General features: G+C 50.3%; 1 protein-coding gene across 2 annotated transcripts in view; it reads right to left on the bottom strand.

Moving 5' to 3' along the window:
* TPRG1 (tumor protein p63 regulated 1) overlaps positions 1-27672 on the bottom strand; it is a 67433-nt gene that overhangs the window by 21076 nt on the left and 18685 nt on the right. For both annotated transcript variants that reach the window (XM_059731263.1, XM_059731262.1), the window contains one exon: positions 18868-19044. In XM_059731263.1, the coding sequence (XP_059587246.1) occupies positions 18868-19044 (177 nt within the window). The remainder of the gene's footprint in view (positions 1-18867; positions 19045-27672) is intronic.

Genomic DNA, 27672 nt, shown 5'->3' with positions numbered 1-27672 from the left:
TCTTCTTTGCAAGCTTTCGGGTACAAACGCCCATCTTCAGGCAGTGTTTCTGATGCTCCCTCTGCCTGAGGAAGGGTGTTGGTACCCAAAAGCTTGCAAAGAAGAATGTTTCTAAGTATTTTAGTTGGTCTAAAAAATATATCAGATTTACCTAAAGAACCTTGTCTTCCATTCATATAGCATTTCTCACACAGGCACTTTTTACACAAGCTGCTCAAAAAAGGACCCTGGCACTGCCACTGCCTCTGAAATACAACACAGGACATAAGAGCTGCCACGTCCTGGGTCTGTCCATAGGTCCATCTTGCCCAGGGTCCTACGTCACACCGGGACAGAGAGTTGGGGCTGGAAGGGAGAGCGAACTGGGTCTGAGCAGGGTTTTTCCCGTTGCCCCCCTCTCCCTTGCAGCCTCCAGTATTTCAGGTCTAGGATGTTCTGATTCAGAGCCTGTGCCCCTCATTCACATGATCAATAGCTACTGATACACCTTGCCTTCAAGAACGTGTGCAATCCCTTTGTGAATCTGGCTAAACCATCAGCTTCTATCACATCTGGTGGCAATGAGTCCTATACTTAGGCTCACCAACTCCTGGAACAGATTCAGAGGTTTCTGGGATGCCAACATGCCCTCAACACATACCACAAACATGACCGCGGGCTTGCATATATCAGTTATGGATTACGGTGCATAGACTTTATGCCAGGAAGGCAACGGCACCTGACTATTGCATTTTAAAAACTCACCGTATAAGTCAGATTCAACATTTAATATGTATTTTAATGAATCATCTTTAAAATCATTTGTGTCCTGGGTGACTCTCAGCAATCTCCTAGGGATTTATATCTAATTCCTGGAGACTCCAGGGCAATCCTGGAGGTTCGGCAACCCTACCCCACACTTGATCGACATGCAGTGTGAGAAGAACTTTCTTTGGTTAATTTTAAACTTACTACCAACTCTAGCTTCATTTTGTCCTTCTTGTACTGAGAGAAGCAGCAAATAATAAATCACAGTCATAGAGAAGTGGGGCTGGAAGGGCCTCCAGAGGTCATCTAGTAGAGCAGGATCAGCCCTATGCAAACCCTATTGACTTGCTCTCCCCCATTTAGTAAACCCTTCTCAGGTCCCCCCTCAAGTGTCTCTTTTCTACGCTGCCGTTCAAAGGAGTGGGAAACACTACAAAGCTGGCGGTAAAACATACCGCACCTATTTGAATCTACCCGGTGGATTTACACATCAGCGGGGTCATCAGAGCCATGCGCTCTTCAGAGACGAGTGGTCAGCATGGTGGTATTGCATCTCTTCTTGAACGGGGAGGCACAACACCTCCTAACACTGCCCTGGGACGTCAGCCCACACTTTATGGAGAGTGAAGCACCACCTATGAAACTACCACGTCAAAACGACGGCAGGAATCAAATTTTCCTCACTGCCTCCCAGTCCAAGACCCAAACAGGCCCAACCCTGATTATTGTATGAGGTCTGGACTCGGTATCGCAGCCATTCTGGGACATCAGTGCTTTGCCCAAGACGCCTGATTATTGTGAGGCAACAGCTAGTGCAAAGCTGCTCCCCAAACTTTTCAAACTTGAAGCAGAAAAACTTCTGATGAGTGACTTCAGCTAGACAGCAACTCGAGAGCAACACTTTCCCATAGCTGTTTCAGAGCCTGCTAGCATTGCTAAATTGCTAAAGATTTTTGTTTTTCCTTTGCCACCATAAATCAAAACTGCTGGAGTTCATTTTTCTATATGGAATTAACTTCAAGGGCTTTTTAAAATTATATTTCCTACCCGCTGGGCTTTCTGAAAGGAAAACAAAACCAAGTCTTCCATATTGTGTTGTTGCGCACCTACGGTCTGATCCCAAGTCAACTGAGGTCAATGGGAAAGGCTCCCATTACCCTGAATAGGCTTTGAATCAGGCCCTTACGTCACATCAGTCTCCTAACCGTGAAAGAGAATAAAACTCTCCCAAAGTAGGTACCTGTGTTAGCCCCACTTGATACGTGGGGACATGGAGGTGAAGGGGTTCCCCAAAGGCCAGGCTGTAAGTCCAAGTTGGGAACAAGCCTCCTTTGACCTAACTATCAGGCATTGCCGTCTCCTTTGACACGATACTGCCGCAGAATCACAAATCACAGAAATCAGCACAGGGAAGGAGAGATCAGAGGTTAGCTAATCCACCCGCTGCACCCCAGGGAAGGATCATTTCCTACAATATGTAGTTTTACAATCTATTTTATCCCAAGTTGCACAACACTGCGTGTTTTGCTTGAAGGCCAGGAGGCATGTTCTTGGCACGACCATTTCATCTTTTCTGTAACCCCGGAAGTTTTTAGTTATTGCGGGTGAGGAAGAGGGCTGGAAAACACCACCAGAATCTATTCCAAAGACCAGAAACTTGAAGGCAAAATAGAAGAAATAAAGAAGACCCCCCCACACACCAAAATGCATATTGTTAAATCTTGTATGACCGTAAACTGCATCCAACTGGAGGGCCTGGTGGCAACGTGGTGGAGCTACTCGCGGCAGGGTAGCCCCTATAAAATACCACCATGTCCCAACCTCCAGAGTAAGGTGAATTTAGGGTGCCTCAAAACCCCAGCCCCCACTGCCTTGTGGGTAATTCCTTGGTTGGAAAAAGGCTAAGAGGACATCACCCTGGCAGAAACGTGCCCTCACCGAGGTGTCTGACAGACAGCAACAGCTTTAAGCTGTTATTCTCCGGTAGATGCTGCAATCATCGAGGCGCCGAACATCCAGACTCGACCTATCCTTTGGACTCGGTCTCAATGGTCTAAAGGGGGGTGGCAGGTCTAGGGCAACCTCCACTCATCCATCCCTTGCCTATGCATACAGGTCTTGGTGTGATCTATAATGGTCAAAAGGATAAAGTGACTTGCATGCTGGATTATGCAGACTCCGGCCCCTGGGTTCAATTCGGACTCTGATTCACGGAAACCGGCATTTACACCCAACTCACAATATGGGGGACCTGGCCCGTGATTTTGGAAAGCTCGTTGGCAATGTTGACTGTTAAAAGGCGAGGCAAAGAGCTGGCACGCATAACATTTCCTGCAATTTGTCACCTTTTTATGGGGTATCCAGAGAGGGCTGCCTTGCAGTTAACAGCTGTCTCGAGAAGAGCTGCCGCGTCTTTCCTTGGCGTATCGCAGCTGAGAATCGCAGGGGTCTTTACTCCTATGTGTCACTTATGGGCGACTTAGAAACTCCTGGTTAACCGGCAATCCTCTGACCCCTCCGAGTCATTCAGCATTATTGCTTCCCAAAATTTCATTCTCAGTCTCTAATGAATGGTAAGGCATTTGGGGGGACCTTTCCTAGGTTGGCTTTCTCTAAGATGACATCTCAAAGATGTCGTATGACTAGATCACTGCATTTTCTTAGCTCATTGCTTAACTTCTATTAAACAAGTGTCGGTGCATTTTCTTCTGCAAACAAGTGTCCAGAAAGAAAAAGATCGAAGCAATCTCTCTCAAGTCTCCTGCAGCACGTCTCTGTTCTCTACACGCACGGCTCCCACATCCCACTAAGCTAAGGCCCAGGCTATTACAGTAAATGCAACAAGGCGGCATTTTCCTGTTATCAGCTCCTTCGAGGCCAGTGGTTCTCAAACTTTGAGTCACACACCTATTTTTAACATTATTGGGGTGCTGTATCCTGCTATGATTCTGTTATCAATAATTTAAAAAGTACCATTGCACTACAACCACATGACGATCCCTCCAACAGACACGGTAGAGTTGTTCAGCTCTTTTCTTCATGCTTTCTCTTTACGCTCTCCCTTCCCCTACTGTTTTTCCTGTCTTAGACCCCACAAAAATCTGTTGCATACCCCAGTTTGGGAAACAACCTTCCAGACATCCGAAAAGCAGCAATTCACACAGAGCCCATCTCAGGCCACCCAAGTACTTTCTAAATTAATCCATATCTCAGATATTTGGGGAGAAGAGAAGACGCGTGAGCGATGCTTGCAATGCTCTTAGGTGACCCCAGCTGGCAAGAGACCCAAACAACGCTGGCTGGATCCATGGGAAGTTGCTTCCCAGACAAAGATTAGCTATATGGTATCAGATGAGAAGAGGAAAAAAAAAATTACATTTCATAGATTTCATAGACATTTGAGCTGGAAGGGACCTCGGAAGATCATCGAGTCCAGCCCCTGCCCCAGGGCAGGAAGTCAGCTGGGGTCAAAGGATCCCAGCAAGATAAACATTAATGGAGCACAAACTTTCTCCCTTTCTTCAGTTTGGATAATCCTCTTTAAAATGGCGACAAGCACTAGGAGAAAAAAGCAGAGACTGCAGTATTACTGACAACACAAGTTAGCTGTCAACCTTCTCTGTATTTCTACACCACTGCTGTAACCTAGATAGAGTCAAAACTACTTATAAGCGTATGCTCCGAAAGCTTGCTTAATAACCATTCTCCAAACATTTGGGTTGGTCTAATAAAAGATATCAAATTCACCCAAGGAACCTTGTCTGCCTACGTCCTTAGACCAACACGGCTACAACCTAAACCCCTACTCATATGCCCTACACTGCTAACAGCGTAAGGGGGATCTGCCTGGAGTTTAAACCAGTTCTAGGAGATTTAGTGTAAAAATTGCAAATGGCTGCACAGACAGGCATTCAACGTAAAAACCATGAAACACCGTCTTTTATGTTATCCAAGCGTTGTCTTCGCCTTGTACTGCGGCAAATGACGGTTTCTAATGGTTATTTTGGAGAAAATCAGAAGGCACTAGAGGTGCAAAGGCCGGCTTCCTTGCTGAAACCCCGGGAGAGCTGTAGATCAGAAGGCCACGCTAAATAAAAAGTAAGCATATGTCTAATTAGGCAGCATACACCCCCCCACACACCCCTGCATGAACATATGATTCGAGGACACAAACAATAAAATAAAGGTTATGCAATTAATTTCTCCCCGGCATTAAGCAGCCCTTGTATAGGTTAATTTACTCCAGCATCATACCGCAGAGCACAGTACTTAGCACGCCAGCACTTCAAACTGTAGACAAAGCCCAGATATCAAGTGCCTCGGAGCGTCGAGATGAAGTGTTGCTAAACTGGTGCATGGAGGTAATTTTCTGCTCTTCTTGTTCCAGCAATGACTGGCGTGACTTGCTTTCCTCCTGTGAAACCTGCTGCCAAACCTCCCGGCTCTAGTTCAGAGCAGGCTTTGGGCTTTTATTTTTCAAATGAGCTCTTGCTTTTTCTTTTTTCAGTGTGGCTGCGCCTCCCTAGCATCTTGATTGCTAAGAGTTATAGATGCATGGGCAGATCCAGAGGTTTGAAAAGCGGGGTGAAGACGGGGAGGCGCACCATCTCATATCACACAACATATTCTTCTCCAGTTAAAAAGACACTAAATGCTTTTCCAATAGGCGAGGGGCTTAGGGCAGGGTTGTTCAGGGTAAGATGGAAGCAAAAATTAATAGGACATGAGTTAAAAACGAGCCTCAGGGCTGCAAAACAGCAGAATGGCGGAAGAAAGGTGAGCTTGATTGGTGGACCATCAAGAGGGTTACAAAGAAAAGAAGGTCGTTAATATGATGAGTTTAGAAAGGGACCAGGAAGATTACAAGGGGCCATAAGGTCAATTAACTCCTTCAGCACTGCTCGACTGCCAGGAAGCTGGTGTTAAACTTTGGGTGAAAGAGGAATCAAAGGAGGGTGCAAGTGCACCAGTGAACCCCCCCTTGATCCACCCTTGGAGGGGCTTGGGGGAGCAGTTTATACGCCAAACTCCAGAGGGTGGAGGGGGTCCATCCTTTAAAAAGCCCCTGTTTCAACAACAGGGACTTTTACTTCATGTGGATTGTTAGACATCCAAACAGACAAGGAAAAAGAAAAGAGGCTATAAACAGAAGTATAAATTGGGCTGCTGGGTTAAAAACACATGGCAAAAATGGCTGCAAGAAACTTCTTACTTGCAGTGTTAATACTGTAGGAGTTTCTTACTTATCTACCTGTCTACCTCAAATTAAATACTCAGTTAATATTTGCACAGCATTGTGAAGACAGAGGTTTTAGGTGGTGGCCTTCAGACACACTTTCTCATTCAGAAGAAAGTTGCTTTTCTTTGCTGTGGCCCTCTGACTCGGTGCAGCACAATGAAAAATGCCTCCCGTTTGCAACGAGATTTAACACGCGAGCGAGCGAGAGCCTTAGCATCGGTCCTGACAATTCGACTCCCAGGGCTCGGGAATCACAAGTCAAACATACAATAATTGTTGGGAGACTGCTGAACACATCGTGCCGTGTATGCGAATCTCGAGGCTTTGATCTGCAAGCACCAGGGCTTGATTCTTACTTGTGTTTCTGAACGCTGCTGTTTCCCCAGCCAGGAGCCGGGTCTTCGAACCAAAGGCTTGCAATCAAACGGAGAGCCGGCAGTCCTGAAATATTCCCACCGCTCCCTTTTTAAGACATCCTCTAAGGATTCGGTCCTTGGGCGTGCTTGGACCCTTCACTGCTTCTGGAGACGGGGGGGATAGAGGCCCTTTGGAGGGCACGGCATCACAGCTGCAACAGCCTTAAGTCAGCATTATCTCCCACTCTCGTGGGCTGCAAAAAAGCCACTGCCTCCAGCGACACAGGAGGGAGTCAGAGACATTATCTTCCCCTGCCGGCAGTGAACTTGCCGTGGCCTGGCAGATCTTTCTTATTAAGTGATCATCAAGAGCCGATAGGAATTGGTGGCAGGAAACGGAGCACAATGCGTTCATCAGAAAACACCGCTAGAGCAGGCATCCGATACGAGCCACTTGACATTTCAGGAAATTAAGCTGCCCTGCGGTGCCAGCTTATAAGTTCACCAAGACCTGAGAGGAAGCTCTTCAGAGACCTGCTGCACTTTTATTTCCGATGCCGTCACCATTTGGGCTAAAGGGAGGCCGTGGTTTTGCCCTTTCGACCACACTGATGCTTCCTCCCTTCCTTCCTGCTGCGCTCCCCACCCAGCACTTCTGTTTGCGCTGCTCCACGGGAAGCGGTGCGGGGCCCAGGAGCTTGCAAGTGCAATGGCAGGAGTGTTTCTGAGACAGCCGCTATGTCATGGGGTGGGACAGGCACCCGAGGGGCGAACGGGCAAGGAATGGGCTGGAACGGGCACTGCAGGTTGAAGGAGATGCTGACTCCAGTCTCCCGACTCCAGGGGGATTTTCTCTCAGCCCGTTGCACAAGAGGCAAATTGGTATCACGAATCTTTGCTGGCAGAGCAAGGAAGCTGCCTTGCTACAGTTCCAGATGCAAGAATGCAAACGCCTACCTCAGTCTACCTGGCTATAAAATGGGTACCTGGTTATACAGCTTGAGAAGTCAAAGACAACCAGCCACCTCCCTGCCTTGTACAACAAGGCTTCGTTTGATGTGGCCGATATTTGACTTTAGTTGCTAGTCCAGAAGACTGCATTTCTCCGCGTCCCGTCCACAAAGTGAGTTGCCTGCAGCAAACACGCTTGTTCCTTATCGAGGACAGGTTGGAAAGAGGGAAGCTGTACTATAGCCCTCGCGGGGTCTCAGCACAAGGCTCCTTTCCTCCTTTCAGCTGCCACCTTTGAGCTGAGAAAAGACATGCAGAGGTCGCAGTTTGGTTTTAGGGAGATGGCGCTGGACTGGGTTTCCTTGGCTCTACTCCTGACCACCCGCACGGCTTCGGGTGAGAAAGACCAAGGCTGAGAGGAGAAGAAAAGGGCCTGGGTAGGGAACTGGCTTGCTCAAAGCCACGCACCAGCTGGAAATAAAACCACAGCCTCCTCACCACTGAATACCTGACACACCTGCCCATGTTGCCTACCAAGGACTGGACTGGCATGACCCACTCATGTCACTGGACTGACATTTCCCTCAAGTGACTACGGGACACCAGGAAGAAACAACGAAAATGGTTGTGGGGCTGGGGGACAGGACTGATGTGGAGAGGCGGAGGGAAATGGGCTGATTGAGTCTGCAGAAGAGAAGACCGAGGGGGATTGAATAGCAGCTTCACCTCCCTGCAGGGGGGCTGCAAAGAGGATGGAGCTGGGCTGGTCTCAGTGGGGGCAGATGGCAGAAGGAGCAATGGGCTCAAGCTGCAGCAAGGGAGGTTTAGGTTGGAGATTAGGAACAATTCTCTCATGAGGAGGGTAATAAAGCACTGGAACAGGTTACCCAGAGAGGTGGTGGGATCTACATCCTTGGAGGGTTTTGAAGACCCGGGTAGATAAATCCGTGGCTGGGATGATGAAGTTGGGGCTGGTCCTGCTTGGAGCAGAGGTTGGACTAGATGTGATCTCTGGAAGTCCCTTCCAACCTGAATTTTCTCTGACTATATGAACCTGGCCTAGATTTTAACTGCGGACCCCAAAGTTGCCCTGTGCCCTTGTCGATCACCCCATTGCCCTCTCATCAACAGGAAAAAGCTGTTCCAGCTGCTCCATCGTTTGCAACACATTTGGTGAGGGAAGTTGAGCCTTGGTAAAACACTTAATTAAATTAACACCTGAAAAATTCAGCTCCATGCAGGCATGGCCGTGTTACTGTTTCCATTTCATTGTAGGGATGGGATCCTGCTTTTCGGGAGAACAATAGAAAATGGCCACAAAAATTTCACAAATACAGCCTCAGTCCCTGCAGACCGGCCCAGACACGCTGGGTGGCAGCAATAAAACACGTGTGTGCTTGCACACACACACACACACACACACAGTTAGCAATTTGGCTGAAGCTTGGCAGGATGATTTGGGCAAGACTTTCGCTTTCCAAAGACTGCAAAAATTAGCTCCCATCAAAGCCGTTGTTTCCTCTACCGCTGTCAGCAGGGAGCAAAGGAGCCTTTCCCCAAGTAGGCTGTGGTTTTTAGCATGGAAAAGAAGGGCCAGCTGTGCACGCCTGTCCCCAGAAATCAGATAGGCATACTTCCCAAGGTCCCTGGATGAGGTCCCTTCCAAGCCTAATTTTCTATGATGCTGGGGTGGAGAAGAGGAGGAGGATTGTGCTGTGAACACACCGACAAGGATCTCCATCCTCTAGCTGTTTTACTCCTTCAGCTCCGGGCACCTTCGACATCTTTCAAGCTTGCTCTTGGATACCTTCCCATCTACCTGCTCATACTGTGGTGGCCAAGCCGAAACCAAGAGGCCCCGTTGGTCTCCTTGCATATACCCCTGACACTTAGGACAAGACGTGCTCTTCTTCATCTCCTGATCCACGGTGTCCCAGAGAGCCTCCGCCACATTTCACCCCAGAAACGGTCGCATCGGTGGGTGGGGTGAAACACAAGTTTCAGGCCTCTGCGAATTTTATAGAAGGTGGGCTGGAAGGGACCTCCGGAGGTCATGACTAGTCCAATCCCCTCCTACAGGCAGGATCACCCCTATCTAAACCATCCCAGACACATCCTTACCTAAGTTATTACTACAACTACACAAATCCACCCTGACACAACCACAAGACATAAGGCCCTATCATGTCACAGGTAAAGCAGGCAGACAACGGCAGCCAGTGTCCTACTGCTATGAGGATTGTTAAAATACATCTGAGAGATCCTAGGAAGGCAGCCACAGCACCTGCTACCAAGGAAGACAAAAGTCCCCACAGTCCCCATTTTTCCACGTGTGCCTCAGTGCTTGCTGCCATGCATGGGAAAAAAACCCCATAAAAACATGCAAAGCCATCCCCTTATCCCCATTTAAATCCTTCTTCAGCACCACCCCGTGCTGCAATGCAGAGATCGCTCCCATGCTGCGTGGGCTGGACAAGCAATGAGCCATGGGCTTGGATTTTCTTCTGCACCCTATTTGTCATCATTGCAAGAGGCCGTCGTTCAGATCTGGTACCGTTCTGCCCTCCCTTTGCACTCGATGCAAGCAGCTCCTGTTCTCAGGGACTGCCATGTGGCCTGCCCCTTGGCCCTGCTTCTCCTCTTTCTCACACCTCTCCTCACCCCCAGGATATCCCATGCAGAAGCTACCCCGCAACTGGAAAGGATGCTCTTGTGACTAAGACAGGCTATGGGTCACAAGATTTCAGGTCTCTCTGCAAGTCACTTCAGCTCCCCGGGTCTGGGTTTAGCCCATCTATTAACTAGAAATGCACAGGCCGGCTAGCCTTTCTGAGCCCCCAGGACATGCATGGACCTGAAGGACTAGCTAAGTGCTGCTTTTCCATTAAAGCCTGGATCTTCCCCCTCTGCTCTGCAGACACATGATCAGGATCTGGTGGGCTGTCCTAATGAGAAAGCAATTGGCAGAGAGAGCTGCCTGCTCTCATCCACCCTTAGGTTTCAGAGCATTTACCTTGGCGTTACAAAACCAATTTGGGGCCCTTTTCTCTGCCTGTGTGCAATGGTCTGAGTCTGACTAGATCAGTGATTCTCAACTGGGTACAGGAGCATCTTGGGTTGCTGCAAGATCCTTTTAAGGGTGCAAAAGATAGCACCCAATCTCAGCTGGGTGTGTGAACCCCATCCTGATGGGGGGAGCTGTCGCCATTGGGATAGAGCATCTCGTCAGCATTAATGAACGCCTCCTCGCAAGGTGAGGAAGGGCAATTGTGCAAATGTCCACACAGGTGTGCAAATACCCACACACAATTCACTAGCTTAACCCAGACACTTCAAATAGGAATCCAAAGCATCACCACCATTTCTGACCCGGGGTTTGCTGAGGTCTTGCTGAGTTACCTGGATGAAAAGAATTGCTCTATTATCTTTCCATAGTGACAAAAAAAAAAGGCAGGTGAAAGCTCACAGCTGGCATTTTCCGAGGGTTGCCTCGAGTCTAACGAGGAGGTCCTTCAGTCCAAAAAGTTTGAGAGGCACTGGACTGGATGGGAAGGATGCTGTGAAATAGCAATAAGGCAAGAAGCTCTATAGCGTCTCCCAGACGTCTTGTCCTACGTGGGTATTTCATGTTAAGGACACAGCTCAGGGGCTCGATGATGGATAGGAGCTTCTGCAGTGGGCTCTATTTTGGGTGCTTTCCACCCCAGGAAGCATTTAGGTAGCTCAGCTGAGATACTACTGAGATTCCCAGTTTGGGGAAACCCTCGGCGATAGCAAAAGGGGGAGGAAAATGGAGGAAGCCGTCGGAGGGTTCGGCTTGGCGTCTCAACCCTTCACCCAAAATAACAGGGTTGTGGCATGTGGGACCCTACCCCTACCCGGAGCGCCAGTAAATGCCCCGATCCTCCTGCCGTGCGTTCATCGCTGTCAGCACGCTGGACTGGGCATGGAGCCGTGCACGGCACCCCACCCTGATCAAACACGGGGCATGCTTGGCACGTCACCTCCTCAGGGCAAGGCCACCAGGACCGACGGAGGATTCCTCGCCTGCCATCTCTGCAGCAGTATGCAGGGGAACACGATCCTGCTTGGAGCACGGCCTGACCTGCAGGGTCCCTGCAGATGTCTTCCTTGGGGAGATCCTGCCGAGAAGACGATGGGGTCACCCCCCAAAGCTCCCATGCTGGGTTTGGCAAGCCGGCTGAGGATGAGGATAGTGCAGCAGCAGCTCTCGAGGCTGCAAAATGGGGTGTTTCTGCCCCAAGAGCAGAGAGAAACACTGTGGAAGAGGTGCAGTAAGATAAATGAGGGTCAGAAGGGACCTCGGCTAATCCAGCCCCTGCTCCAAGCAGGACCAGCCCCAAATACATCACCCCAAACAAGGCTTTGTCTACCCGGGTCTTCAAAACCTCCAAGGATGGAGATGCCACCACCTCTCTGGGTAACCTGCTCCAGTGTTTCACCACCCTCCTTGTGAGAAAGTTTTTCCTAACATCCAACCTAAATGAGCTGACTCTAGCAAACTGAAGTGATGGCGCGCTGGGCCAGCAGGGCTTGATCCAGCCCTTTCTGAGCCACCCTTACCCCAAAGATGCCCTGATCACAGCCCAAATAGCTCATCCGGCCTGCGGCACAGGTGCTTGGCTGAGCTGGAGAGAGCTGAGCAGACGCCCAAAGTGATGACAGGCCGCTCGTTGCCTCTTCTCTAGGCCTCGATGTCCCATCAGTAAAATGGGGACAATTGCCCTTCCCTACCCTGCAAGGTGGCGTTCATTAATGCTGACGAGGTGCTCTATCCCAATGGCGACGGCTCCCCGCAATCAGGATGGGGTTCACACACCCAGCTGAAATGTCTCTCGTGTCTTTTCCTTCCGGTTGTTGGGTTTTGGGTGGGGTCTGCCACAAAGATGGACCACAAGAAATGGAGGGGGCACAAGACCATAGCTATGCATGATCTTGGCTTCTGCATGGACTCTGCCTGCCCCGGGAATGGGAGTCCAGCTGGGGTGGGGGCTCCATGGAGGGGCTGGACTGCACCCGTGGGGCTGGGGGACTTGGGGGGTTGTTTGCCCACTTTCCCATGTGGACGCTGTCTTTGCAAAGTGAAGCCTGCAGGAAGGGGTAGTCGGCTATGGGTCGGCTGATGCCTGCCTCCCTGCACAAACCTTGAATTCACAGGGAATTGAGCCAGGGCTCTCAGTCGGCGCTGGGGGCGAGAGGCTCCTACTGCAATGATCTGCTCTCTAGCTGGGGCCCTTCCAGAGCAAGGCCTTCTGGGGAGCTTGAGCCCCCGACAAAAATAACAACTTATTACATTCCCTGTTAAGATATGGGAATTGCCACGAGCCGGTCTACCCATGGCCAAGTAATCCCGGCTCCGGCTACTGGCACTAATCAATGCCCAAGCATTCAGGGAAGCTGCAGGCAACCCCCACCGTCCACCCCAAAGTTTGCAAATTCCCCTGTCTTCTACTGCAGGAGCTCAACTACAGCTAGAAGTCGCTCCGTGCTCTGGAGATGGTCAGTCTTGTCTGGACTGCATGTGCCTCAGTTGCCCCAGAGGCAGGGTGAGTCTCCCTGTACCTAGTTCCCCCCCATACTTTTGCAGGGCACTTCGGAAAGCAGGACTGAGAAGTGCTAGGTAGCTAACCAGCATGCTTTTGTATTGTCTCCACATGCCCAAAACAACCTCAAGTTTTACATGTTCTCTTCCTTTTTCTTAGCTCGCACTTCCCCTTCCTACGCCTGGAATATAAGGAGGCAGTAAAAAAAAAAAAATGCATCATCCATTGGTCATCCAACTTCCTCATCAATGACTTGCCTCCAAATTCCCTTTTCCAAAGTCTCCACGCCCTTTTGGCAAGGCAAAAGGCAACTCTCAGCGATTCTCTGTTTGCATTTCAGAAAGGGATATTGGCTCTTCAGCCCAGAGCCAATGAAAGGTGATTTATGATGAAAAGATGACTACTTGAGTTCACCATGGCCACAAGAGAACCAACCAACTGCTCCAATGCCGGTCATGGTCCTCTGAGTTGCATCTTCCCATCCATGAACCGACTGCCCAGAGGAGCTTTCCATCTATTGACTCCTCTGTGAAATCCTATGAAATATGAACTTTCATTTCTACCCAGGAGAAGTTTTACAATGTTTTCTCCAATGCCTCATGAAGGGTGTTTGTGCCTGAAAGCTTGCAATTAAAGACTTTATTTTGCAAAAATCTTGTTGGTCTAATAAAAGATATCATCTCTATATGAGTCCTGATTGCATCTTCCCATCCTGACATTCAAAGCAGCTAAGGAAGTGCAAGTCTAGCCATCACCAAGAAGCTCCCTCTCACACCGATCCTTCTCTTTTCGAGTTAATTTACCCACCAGCTGCCTGTTCTTGCTTCATGTTTAACAACTGGGCAGTGTAAACTGTGAAGCAACTGCTCAGCTATGTGGGGTCTAGGAATGCATAACTAGCACCCAAGTGAATGGGTGACTGGGCCATGGTCCATACTAAAGCTGTATCAAGGGCACAACACTGTGTTAATGTAGCATCAGTATGCCCACGCAAGGTGACATGATGAAGCAGTGGCTCATCTGGAACAAAGCATGGTTTAGGGCCTTGGAGACGCTCTGTTTCCTATTTTGATCTTGCAACCCTTGGATGTTAAGTCTCAAGCAACCCCTGCAAAATACGCCATGCAAAACTCCCCCCACGAGCCAAAAATGCCGCCTGGTGTAGAGCTGAAACAGCAGAAAGAGCATCTCATGTTTTCACTGGAAACCAAACTGGCCCAGGTAGACTTGGCAGGGTCCCAAGCCCAACCTGGTTCATGGGACTGTCTCATCTTGGGAGTATCTTTGCTCCCACAATTCCAGCCGTCGTGGGAAAACACAAACTCTTCATGGCCTGGAAGCAAATCAAATGGCTTTAGACCAACACGGGTGAAATCCTGGCTTCACTGGAGCCAGTGGGAGTGCTCCCACCCATTTCAGCAGGGCAAGATTTGCACCCCAGCTCCCTCCGAGCTTCCTTGGTGCACCTTGTCTACACCAGGGAAGTGGTGCTATGAGACCTAAGGTGTGCCCTTCCACCGGTTGTACTCACCTGGCACGGACCCCTGTGTTTCTGAGTGACCTGATCCACTTTAACGAACCCTTTCTTGCAAACAGGGGTAAGCAAAGTGGAATAAAGCTGAAAGAGGAGCATCTAAGGAAGGGACGCATCGGCTGCAAAGAGACAGAGCTTTCCTATGCAGACAAGGGATCAGAAATGTCCATCTCCGGCATCTAAGAGCTCCAGGACAGCCCCAAGATGGATGATGGTCATTCCCCTTTAAGCAAACAAAATTACGCTTCGCTGGCAGGTCTGACTGGCTGCTGGAAAGTCATCTGTCAAGTCCTCTTGGCTCATGATGTCTTTCTTTTGCCCTCCCATTGCAGCAAAGGCATCTCTGGTCCTGACACAGATCTGGGGCTACAGTAAATGACCCGCCAGATGCAGCGGGAGCCATCACAACAAGCTATTTCTTCACCTACCCGCAGCATGCCTGCTCTGCTGTGCCACCCAGTGCCGGTTGAAAGCTTCTACAGGAAAGGAAAAAAACCCCAACCCTAATGCCATAAATATTCAAAGTCCCTTTCATTTGGGATCCAAACCCTGAGGGGAGATTTCGCTCACCCTCCCAACCTCTGCAGAGAGCAGCCTGACCCCCCGCCTCCGCTGTAAATCTCACTCCGACCTGACACCCCGGCACCTGAAATGTCCTCAAGCCCCGCGTGACCTGCTAAACTGCAGAGACAGCCCTTGGGTACAAATTGCAGCTAAGAAAACAGGGAGAAAAATGCATTCAAGGAGAGAGGCAGAAAGACTCCTTCACCCTTTCATTTTTGAACTTTCTCTTGTAGTGAAATGCTCTTGGCCGTAGCTTGTTGCAAGGGGGGGACCAAGGTACGTTCCAGTCTTTCGAGCATATTGATTTCTTGACAGGCTCTGGCTAAATCATTAGCTTTAAAAGCACTCGTCTAAAAGACACAGCAAAATAGACAAGGGCCTGAGTCTGATGCCCTGCACACGGGCACGGATGTGGAGTAAGACAACGGGAGTTCGGACAAGACAACAAGAGCTAGATAAATGGGAAGCTGGTTATACTTTTGAGAAGTTTAAAAAAAATTTGCCTAGGAAGTCTCTGAGCCCATGAGAAATATCCAGGTTTATTTATATATTAGTCCATGGAGTATATCCTGACCCTATAACACTCCAAGAGAGATCTGCTAGGGATTTCTGCGAGCTAGGTCTTGGAGGGCAACGTTCACGGAGTACTGCCCAGGTGACACTATCCCTTCTCCACTCCCGCATATTATTTGGAATAGCAGAGCAGCGGACAAATGACCAAAGCCACTTCAGAGGGCCATAAGGGAGTATATGGGACCGGTATGTAGTTTCCCAGGAGTTATCTAGGGTTAGCCACGTGGCCTGCTGTATGCTTCCTGCTTCTTGCAATTAGACTGTCTAGACAGGAGATGCTACAGCTGCGGCAGCAACAAGCAGAAAGGTTTTGCAGAGGGTTTCAGAGCTGTGCACCAAGAGGAGAGATTGCCATGCACAGTCAGGACCCAGCTGAGAGTCAGGTACATTTTGACCTGTGTAAAGGCTCCACATCCACCCCGAAAGGCCTGCCAGATCAGGACAATGATGGCTCAGGTCCCGACTAAATCTGAGGCATTTTGAACCAGTTTAGGATTGGGATTATCTTTACAAGCACTCTGCAGCCCCACCGAGGCTCTCATAGCATCACGTGCATGGCCTGGTTAGATGTAGTCCAACAGAGAGAGAACTTAGGGTGAAGTTACACGTGACATTTAAACCATACTAAGAGCACTTGCAATGCAAGAATCTGCTTGTTAAAGCTCATTAACTCATCCTTGGAGGATGTTAAGGCCCAGCTAGACAAAGTCTTGGCTGGGATGATGTAGTTGGGGCTGATCCTGCTTGGAGCAGGGGGTTGGACTGGATGTGACCTCCTGAGCTCCCTTCCAACCCTCATTTTCTGTGATTCAATGAATGCAGAGGACTTCTGGGACACATTCCCTGCCCTCTCTGCAGGGCCTCTCACTAGCCCACAAGACACAGTCTTTATGCACCGAAGCACCACTTAAGGACCCACGTGGGTGACATCCTCGGCACTTTAGACCTACACAGCTGCATGCACCTTGTCATGCGGGGCAGGCTGCCCCGTGGCTGTGCAGGCGCTGGGATGCAACAGAACCACCCAGGCTCATGCACAACTGAACTTTGAGGTCAAAGAAAAACCATGCCAAGTGGAGAATATGGAGACCCATAGCTGAGCCTCACCCTGGTTTTGAACCTGCATCTCCTGCTTTCCAGCACAATGCTGTCACCACTGGGCATGCATTGCCCAGAGCCCCCTCCAGCACTCCTCCTGCAGCTAGGAAGGGATCCAGGAGGAGAAGAGGAAGCCACAGCAGTGATGTGGAACTGCCCTGATGCCATTTCGTGTATCTGTTTTATACAATGACTATTAAATGCAAGGTGCAGAAGAACCACCGTGGGCAGAACCCAGGCACCGTGGGGCTGAGACCCCCAGGGAAGCACTAGTGGCAATGAAATCCCCAGCTGCCTTGAGGCCAAAGCAGCGCTGCTTTGCAGCAGCTGAGCATCTGGCCTCATGCTCTCGATCCAGCAAAGGGGCTCCTGGCATGATCAGACCCTGCACCCAGGCACCCCGCGGCACAAATGAACTCTGGCCTAAGCAAAAGCAAACAAAACACACATCCACCGGAGAACCATCACGCGCAGGGCAACAGGCAATTCAAACAAACACAGCACGAGCTGGCAAGGGCCTGGTATGCAAGATGTGTTGGGACTTGCTGCTGACAGCAGTTGCTTGCATGCAGCCATTCATAAGAAGCACAGCAATTACCTTCTCAGGAAAGCGGTATTATGATGGTTTCTTTAAGCAGCCATGGGATCTCTAGCAATGGGATATCATTGCAGGGGAGGATACGGCTCTTAAACCCCACACAGCTCAGGGAGGGTGCTGGGAGCGACTGCTCCGTGGCAAAGCTGCACAGACAGGCTTGCCCCTCCTGAGCTCTGCTCCCCTGGGCCCATCTGAAAGGAGATGGCACCAGTATCAGTCTTACCAGGAGGCTGATCTTTTCCATGCCAGGCAGAAGGTGGCATGGCTTTCTAAGTTGGCAGCCCCCAACAGACCACTGGAGAAGCTCTGTGCAGCTGGTTTGGGCTGCAATGACAGCTCAGTGGTGCAAAAAAAATTTAAAAACCACATTAAAAATATATATATAGAGAGAGAGAGAGAGAGCAGCTCGGATGTGGGACAACCGTGGAATCGGCAAGGCACAAACATGGGGCGGTGTGGAGCCAGGATGCACGGCCCAGGCTCGTCCACATCATGGGCATGGACTTGAGAGCACTGGCCTTCAAAACCCCAGAGCAGAGCCAGATTCAAATGAATCCGAACACGGCCCTCCCAATCGTGTCCGGTGCCGCTGTGGGTGTACGTGAGCCAGGGATGCCACCATCTGGTGATTACCAGGCAGGACTGCCCTGCGCTACCAGTCTTGGCTGAAGTCTCAGGGGGCTTCTTCCTCCCTATGCCCATTGCATTTTAGGTAGGATCTTCTCACTGATCACCCTCCATGCATGCAACCAGGTTTGTGACTCCTATTGCTTGCTTACATCCTCTCCCCACCCATGGGGAATGGAGCTAGGATAGAGCCAACCTTGTCCCCCTTGTGCCTAGTATTTATCTCCCAGAGATCATTTGAGCTGCCTCCACCCCGTGGACCCAAAAACAATGCTGACCATAAGATCCATCAAGCCCCGCTATTGTCATGGGTTATTCATGTCACGCCTGCCCCCTCCCCATTACCTGGCGCCGTGCTGTTGTGGTATGTCTAATACACCGATCCTCAACCTGAGTGCTGCAGTACCCACGGGGGCAATGAGATGCTTTGAAAGGTGCCAGGGGGTCTCATGCAATATTAGGTGTGCAAACATCTATACACGAGTCACCCAATAACCCCTGATATTTCAAATGGGAATCCAGAAGGTCAAAACCATCCTGACCTGCTGTGGTCTTTGAGATATTTTTGCAACAGAAGAATTGCTCTAGTATTTTTCCATAGTCAAAAAAACAAGTGAAAGCAAAGAGCTGGCATTTGCCAAGGGATGCCTTGAATTGAAAAGGTTTGAGATCCACGGGTTTAACCCCTCTGTCTTGGGATGAGTCAAAGGATCCTCCCCAAGCCACCCACCCTGCCTACATCACCTTGCTGCAGCAACCTAGAAGGACGGACAAGTAGGAGACCGACTGACGCCTAGAAGAACAAGAAAATGAGGGTCCTTCTAGGAATCAGGCCCACTACTTCTCTCTCCTTCTGTGCTAAACTCTATTACAGACAATAGAGGCAGGAAACAGGATGCCAAAGAGCCAGATTTTGGGGGGGAGATGAGGAGGGACTTATTGGGCTACACCCCACAGCACCCAAATAAATCATGACCAGTCTTCAGGGAAAGGAGGGAGCTGGTACGGGTACTCACTTGCTCAGAGACCTCTCGGGGAAGGTGAACTGGCCGATGCAGACGCGGTCGACGTGGCTGAGAGGGATGCGCTGCACCTGGAGGCAGCTGAGCATGATGAAGTTGTATTTGCAGACCAGGAGGGCAGAGTCCGTGATCACCACGATCCGCTCCTTCTCGTTGTTCCAGTGATCCACCCTGGGGACGGCGTGGAGAGTTATCAGCTGCTGCCTGGACAGACATCAGCCCCGCGGTCCTCTTGGGAAGAGCAAAACGTTTCCACCACAGGGGACTGAGTCTCAGAGAAGGAGTTCAACCCATATCGGTATAAACTCCCACCAGAGACATCTAAAATGGCCCAGACGTGTCCACCCCAGTGCCTATCAATGAAGAGTCCCACAGCTTTTCAGAGCACCTTCTGTGTATCCCTATTGCATCCAACCCTATTTGCTGCTATAAGACTTTTCTCATGTGGGAAAGAGCTTCTTTCCCTGCTTGGAAATAATAATTAGTTAAAACAGCAGCAGTCTCCTCCCTCACTTGGAAGCCCAATGATGCAGAGGTGTAAATCGCTGCATGACCTGCCGAATTGGTCCGCTGGCCTTTACCAAAAGAAGTGCCGTGACACGTTAATGCACATTAACCTAAGTTAATGCGCGTTAAGGACACGTGTCTACACACGCGCACCTTGAATGCACATTAAAAATGGTGAATTTAGGCTAATCATGCCTCAATTTGATACCTGCAAATGCACTAAATTCGATACCTACATTAAACACATGTGTAGATGCATTAAAGTACATTAACGCCATGTGTGTGGACTGACTTGGGACTAACTTTAGTCTCGAGTCAATCCGCACACAGTGTTAATGTGCTTTAACACCTGCATGTGTAGGCACCTGCCTAAACCTGCTCAATGTGCATTAAGCTAATGTGCATTAAGTTTAAGTGCACTTAAATGCACGTGTAGACGTGCCCCTTGTGTCCATGAGTGGCAGTGCTAAGAGGCTCCATTTCCCCCGTCCTTTTGCTTTTCTTTAAAGCAGCGATTCTCAACAGGGTGCCGTGACTTTCCCAGTCCTTTGCAACAGAAAGCTTGCTCTAGTATTTTTCCATGATAAAAAAATGAGTGAAAGCTCAGAGCTGGCATTTTCCAAGGGGGAGCCTTGAGTCTACGAAGGTTGAGAACCACCACTTTAAAGCCTCGCAGAAAGGGGACTGGGTCTACAGCACTTCCCTGCTGATCATCGTATGCGAACCAGGGAAAATCTCTATGCCCAGTTAATAAACCATCATTGAAGAATCTGCATCCCAAGATGGGATCGGCTGAGTCCAGACAGCTCAATAAAAACTTGATTTCGTCTGCCCAAACAAAAGAGAGATGTGTGACAGGAATGAACTATCCTTAAAAAAAAAAAAGTCAGCATGCCAAATCAATTCAAAGCCTTTGTTAAAAAGGATGCACGTGCTGAGTGAAGGAGATGGCTTTGCTAATAAAGCGAGAGAGGTGCATCAGGCAGCGGGGCATCCTACGTGCATAGAAAAGACTTCAAAACCCCACAGCCGACGTGGCAGACAGCGCTCTGCAAGCTCACGGCTCTGTCGTCTGCCATGAACTTGCAGGCAGTTAGGTACATGTTAGGCAGGGCGCAGATGAGCACAGGGAAAGTTGTGCTTCAAACCACCCTGGGCAGCATGGATTTCATGCTGTGGAGCGATTCTTTTTTCCAGTGCAAATTAAACCTTTGACTCATAGACATCCAGCCAAGGGATACCACGAAAACACATCAGCTCAACGTCGTGATTATCCCAGGTTTAAATTGCAAAGAAAATTCAAAGGCTGAGGCAAAGTCCTGCACATTGCCACGGGAGGGCAATAGTGAACAAGTAACAGGCGGCTGCAGCCAGAAGCGTGCTGGATATGAAGTATTTAGCTGCACTTACTGAATCAGGATCCCTTGCCTCCCACTATCCCTGAATGAAACCAACTCTCCAAGCATCAAAGATGCAGGCTCGGGGACTGGGCTCTGATGTGAACAACTGTGAACACACAAAAAATCCCCTTTGGGCAACAGAGCCAAGCCCCAAGTCTCTGCTCCTTGGGCTTTCAGGAGCTCTGCTGACGGCAGATAACCTCCGCGGTCAGCTGAGATTGTCAGCTCATCCCAGGCAATCAGCAGAATGGATTCAGATGCATTTTGGCTAGAAAATAACTGTTCCTGTATTAGGACTAGACTTTAAAACATGTAGTTAAGCATCAGACAGCGGTCGCAGGTCAAGGGCAGATGCTACTCTGAGCAGGCAATTGATCCAATGTAATGAATTCTTTGATTCAAGGTCTTTCAGAGAGAGGCTTAGGAGGTCAGTCTATTTTGCTTACTGAAGAGAAGGTTGCAAGGTGACTTGATCTCCGGAGAGGCATAAATACCTCCAGTGCGGGATTGGCAGCCCAGGTTCTTTGGGTAAATCTGCTATCTTTTATTAGACCAAGTCAAATAGTTGGAAAATTGCAAGCTTTTGGGCACAAACACCCTTTGTCAGGCTGAGGAAGCATCTGCAGCTGGGATCCAGAGGGAGATGGCATTAGATACGAAAGGGCTCTGTAACTTGGCAAACTACAGCAACATCAGACCCAGTGGCTGGAAGTCAAAAAGCTGAGCAAATTCGAAGTGGAAATGAGACTCATTCTTTGTAAAGCTGTTGTTGATCGACCAGTAGCTCAACTTAAGTAGGTCCGTGGTAGATTCACCAGCACTTCACGCCATGAAGACAAAACTGGAGGGCTTCTGGAAAGAGATGCATGAGTTCAACAACAGGTGATTCAGTCCATTGCAGCCATTCTTGGGGGGGAAACCACCGGCATCTGCTGTGAAGGAGGTCAGACTAGATCTCAGCGGTGCTTTCTGGCCTTAAAACCTCTGCAGATCTATGCTGTTACTGTATATGATGACTCTCTCTTCATGTATGTCTGCCTTGGGATGCTACCTAATAAAGACCAGGAATTATCAAGCAGGGTAGCCACATACTTTGCATCACAGGAAGCTCATGTGGAAAGTAAAGCACTCAACTGTTTTCTGAGCCACGAGCCAGCTCAAATGCATGCTGGAAAACAAAGCATGTGTTTCCTGGATGTCACCCAAGCCCCAAAGCTATCAGATACCAGCATCCAAATGTACTCAGGACACTTCAGACTGAGCTTTTAGATGCCAAAGCAGCAGCAAGCCTGTGTGCTGGTCCTTGGGCTAGGAGAGGTGGAAAGAGCAGGAGGAGATGAGATTGAAGTGGGAGCTGATGGGGCTGTCTGGAAAATGGGAGCAATGTTCGAGGACCTCTCTAGGGGTGAGTCCCACACAAGAAGTTAGAAGTCAAGAACAAGTGAGAAGGCAAGCACCCCATAGACACAGACACAAGAGATCGTAAAATCATAGAAAATTCAGGTTGGCAGGGACCTCAGGAGTTCACATCTAGTCCAACCCTCTGCTCCAAGCAGGACCAGCCCCAACTACATCACCCCAACCAAGGCTTTGTCTAGTTGGGTCTTAACAACCTCCAAGGATGGAGACTGCACCACCACTCTGGGTGACCTGGTCCAGTGCTTCATCACCCTCCTAGTGAGAAAGTTTTTCCTACTGTCCAACCTAAACCCCCATTCCTGCAACTTGAGCCCATTGCTCCTTGTTCATTAGCGGTCCACCGCTCAGCTGCATCCACACAGCACACTGAAGAGGCACAGAAAGGCCAAGTCAGCTACCTGATGATGTCCAAAAAAAAAGGTCACTGACCTCAGAAAAAGCCCAGCTGGGCCTCACAATACACATGCAAGGACAGAATCCAACTGGTTGTACCACGTGCATGAAGGATGTCTGCATGAGTGACGGACTGCGTGATGGGTCATGGCTGCCACGCCAGGTAACGTTGGCTGGTGTGGGGCAGGGGCGGCTATTGATGCATGCAATGAGGCCTCTTGAATTGCACTCGTATCTTGGGAAAGACCCTCCCCTCCATCAGCGCTGCACCCTGCAAGGCTGAGGAGTCAGGGAGGTAGCAAGGGTTGCAGCGCCCACCTGCCTAAGTCCCCAAAGGACTCCGTTTGGCAGATGCTCTGCAGCCAGATCCCAGTCTGTGGCCACAAGGATCCACTTAGGGGCTTTGAGGGCAATGAGGTACAGATGCTAGGCTGGCTTTATGACGCCCCACTGCACACAGGGCACCCCCCCACTCAGCTCAGCACCCCCAGCCTCACCTCCTCTGCGTGTTGCAAGCATGGAGAGCTATGCAACAGGCCATGCCCAGGATGGCACTGCACGCAGGGATGCACTCCAGTCCCAGCACACCTGAGACAGTGAAGGAATAAGGTAGCAACATGCACAAGCCCATTATAACGGGCTAGTTCAGGCTCCAGAGGCCCCGAGCAGTGAAACTCCTCATTCCCTATATTGCAGGAAACAGCTTTCAAATACCAAGGGGTGTTTTATGCCAACTGAAAAGCACTGCTGGCAACTCCTAACAGCTGCCAGTCATTACTGGGGAGATCATAGGGGAACCATTAGCATGGCAGGCTGCTGGAGGGATGGTTGCTCAGTTTTCTGGGGGCAACCAGACCCCTGGCACGGCCTTCAATTAACTGCCTGCCTGCCGTGGGGACAGGAGAGGGAGACAGGATGCATCACACGCTGCTCAGCATCACAGACGGGGAAAGGTGAGAGAGTTGTCTTTGAAACGCGGTGAGCAAGGAGCACGTGGCAGGGCCCCTGGGGCTTGGTTTGGGAGCAGGGCTGCCCTCTTTGGGGCAATTCTGATGGGCCAAACGAGGGACATTTCCATGCTGTGCCTCCACAGCCGAGGAGATGCACTGAGAAGTGCATGACACGCAGTCACAAAGCAACCGCCCAGATGAGGCTAAGATAAAGAGCGGGGTCCATGCTCCCTTGAGCCGTGTGATGACCAAACACCGGCAGCAGAGCTCGGGAGGAAAGAGGAGGCTGCAGAGCCCAGTCTCTCATGCAGACAGTTGCTGATTGAGGCAGAGATCTTGCAGACAGATGAAGGGAAGTGAAAATGCCTGGGTGGGAGCGCAGAGCAGAAGCAGGGGCCAAAGGGTTAAGAGGAGAGAGCTCATTAGTCATCACAAGTGCCTGTTTCAGGCATAAGAAACAGTCCGAGCTAATTAAAGGGAGAGCAGGACAATGCAGCAGAGAAAACAAGGGTGCCTGGCTCAGGCTAGGAGACACGCCTCGGTGCTCAGAGCAAACGGGATGAAGAGGAGCGTTGTTCAGCCTCATCTCCAGAGGGGCGAGATGCACGGCCGTGACCCTGGCTCTTCCACCCAGGGCTCTTCCACTCCCCTCACCTGTGGGGACCGAGTCTAGTCAAGGCCCGTTTCAGAAACAAATGCCAGCAATATTTCTGGCTGCTTTGGGGCAATTACGGTCAGTAGCCGAACTCTGAATGCTGAGCAGGCCAACTAAGACACCAAACCCTCAACAGAAATGACACAGAAAGGAAGAAAGCAAAAACTTCCAAAAATGCCTCAGTGATTTGGGCACCCAAGAGACACAGAAGGGGCTGAGACCCAGATTTTTAAGGTTATGTAGCTGTGCAACTCCTATGGACTTCCAATGAGACGGCAGCTCTTTAAAATGTAGGATTCTTCTAAAAACAGGACCTCATATGCCAGGTTTTCAACCTTTTTACATTTGTGGACCTCTTAAAAATTTCAAATGGAGATGCAGACCCCTTTGAATCATAAGTGTGAGTATTCCCATACTTTTCACTGATCTTCGTCATCTTCCATGGACCCCTTAGACAGGGGTCCTGCGGACCAGAGGTTGAAAACCAGGCATATACATAAGACATTTTTTGGCACCGATGAGTTGCAGTCTCCTTGTGGGTGGCTGGAAACAAAAGCTGAGGACACGTATGGGGAGGTGTTGGTTGTAGCTGTGTTGATCTAGGGACATAGGCAGACAAAGTTCTTGGGGTAAATGTGATATCTTTCATTAGACCAAGTTGGGAAATTTGTCTTTGCAAGCTTTCGAGCACAAACACGCTTCTTCAGGCATAGGGAGAGAACAAATACATGCTTCTGTTTCAGCCGACGATGGTCCTGATCCCACCGCAGAGAATCCGTCCCCAAGCAGGTACAGCACGTTACATGCTTTGGGGTGAACAGCCCCCTAGAAACACAAGCCACTGACTACAGATCTGGTGCTGTCATTTCCATGCCCCTCCTTATCCATGGGGCAGCTCCCAGGATCCCAGCTCCCAGGCAGAAAGTGAGAGAGCGATGCTTGGAAAGCTGCAGTCGCTATTTATAACGAATGCTGGCAATGTGCCTTTAAATCTCATGCAACTCATGGCCCTGCTGCTCATGTAAAAGTACCTCCCCGATGCATCTTCCCAAGCAGCACCGGGATGCTGGAGCTGGTGCGTGGCAATATCCCATCATAACGAATGAGTCGGACATCCTCCGTGCCATGCTCGGCTTCAGCAAATCACATCATGCCTGGCCTAAGCGGCTCTCCCTTGATAGTTTGGGCAGTTTAAAAATATAGCAAGCTCCTGGAGGGACTAAAACCCAGGGCATCCCCTTCTGAACCAGCGTGCTCATGCCAACCGTACCAGCTCAGGGAGAACGCAGCCAGACCTGACAACCTCCTTACCAACCGCATCATATGACCACAGCACGCTATCATTACTGCAAGAAACCATGCACTTACCATTGTTTCCAGTGGAGTTAGCCTATCATTAGGCTAAGCAATTTGCTGTATTTGCCATGTAATTACACAGCCGCGGCAGTATTTACCCAGTCATTAGAAGGTAATTTCTCTGTAGTTACCAATACGCTGGAGGTTTCAGAATATGGAACATTGCCCCAGGGCTGCTACCTGCCAGCCCAACCTCTGCGAACGAGATACAGATTCTTCTCGGGCTGTTTAATTTAGTCCTGTAACTCCCCCTCCCCATTAGAGGATGAGGATGGAGAAGAGAGAAGAAAGAGATGGGAATGTGAATATCCTAAGGAAGGAGAAAGGCTTGTCTGAAGTCTGAGAGACTCAGGAGATATGAGCTCCGTTTTCAGCTCTGTTAGAGACACCCTGCAGATGCAAATTGCCCCCCATGCCACTGCACCCAGGATATAAAATGGAAATAAAAGCCACTTCCTTCCATCCCTGTTCATGTCCATTTGGATTATGAGCTCTCTGGAAAAAAGACAGACTTGTTGTGTGAACAGCACCCAGCGCTATAGGGGTGCAGTCCTGGTTTCAGCCTCTACTGGAATGCAAAGCAACTGGATTCTCCCCTAAATGAAAGGGTGAAGGGAGCTGGTGGTAGGTGGGAAAGCCGGGGGATTTGTCATCAAGCCCATGAAGTTAATGCAAGGGACAAGTACTGCACTGACATCCTGGAGGCTGAAACAAAGGAGATGCACCAGGGACCTCATCCCACCATCCTGCAGGGTGCAGTTGTAAAGGGGGTTGTCCATGCTGATGAAAAAGCCTTTCATGTTACTTCTCTGCTCTTTTGGCCATGTAAAGGCTGCTTGACCATGATTCCCAGGACAAGGTCTCTGCTGTCTGGAGTAGTCACTTGACTGGAGAGTGAGAAAGAGAAGAAGGTCGGGAGAAGGTCCAGTTCCTGGGGGAGACCAGGAGGGTCCAGTGCCCAGGGTGGTGCATCAAAAGAAGCTCCAGGGTCTGGGGCCTGTCAGAGGGCAAAGGATGGGGCCAAAGGGCCCAAGTCCAAAGAGAGGGAAGTATGTCAGTAGGGACAGAGAGCACATGAGGTCTAGAGGCCAGGAGGAGTGAGAGCTGGGGCTGGGAACGCATCCCCTGAAAGGTATATGTCAGCAGATCACCCACAAGGCTTGGGAGTGGGAATTGCGGAGGATGGAGCCCACAAAACTAGCCCTTAAGGCAATGGTTATGAGCACCTGTGGTCCTAAGAGTAAGACTAGGCTTAGAAAGCCCTGGGCAGCCTCCCTTTTATTAGAAATGAATAACATCAAGGCATGGCAAGCGAGTAAAGGGGAGATGGCCCCAAGGCAAACCAGGTTGACAAGGGCTGAGTATCAGGGGCATCACAACCACTCCAAGGATGGGCATTTGCTACTCTGGGTTGGTATCTGTCCCCCTGGCCCACAGGAGCTCACCAAAACTGCCCCAGGGCCCAGCCCCACATTATCACCACCTGGCCCCAGCCATAGGGACTGGCTTGGGACCCACGCGAGCAGGGAATGCTTGGCTGGGTGGATGGGATGGGGATGGGGCTGTGGGTGGGTGGGTGGGCAGGGGGTGGCATGCAGGAGGGAGCTGGGGTGGGCAGGGCCAGGACTGAGATCGTGATACGGTGCCCATCACAGGGACGTGCAGGCATCAGATCATGACTCTGCTCCAGGCTCTGGCCCCATGCCATCATCACCCCATGATCTTGCCCTCACCTGCCTGTCCCAGTCCTGGATGCTGCTTCCTGCCTGTCCATGACCCCATCCCTCCCAAGCACACCTTGCCCATGGGGTCCCGGGCTGGTTTCCATGGAGACCCCATCTTCCCACTCCATTGGGCAGCCCCCGCAGTGGGTGCAGAGTGGACCGGTCAAGGTGCCTGGCTAGTAGGGTCAGGTCTGATGGCAATGGTAGAGACTGGCAGGAACAGCTGGAAAGAGCCACTGCTGCAGGGGCTGCCAAAAAGCAAGTCTGGCCACTGCACTGCTGCATGCCTGGGGGCAGCGGGATCAGCTGGATGCACCACAGCCTGGTCAGTCCCCCTGCACCTTGGCCAAGGGAACTGCCATGGCCCAAATAAAATACCTTGGTGGGCCAGATCC

This window comes from Alligator mississippiensis, chromosome 7 (assembly GCF_030867095.1).
Source record: "Alligator mississippiensis isolate rAllMis1 chromosome 7, rAllMis1, whole genome shotgun sequence".
Taxonomy (NCBI): domain Eukaryota; kingdom Metazoa; phylum Chordata; order Crocodylia; family Alligatoridae; genus Alligator; species Alligator mississippiensis.
The sequence above is the reverse complement of the archived record's forward strand: the minus strand, read 5'-3'. Positions and strand labels throughout refer to the sequence as shown.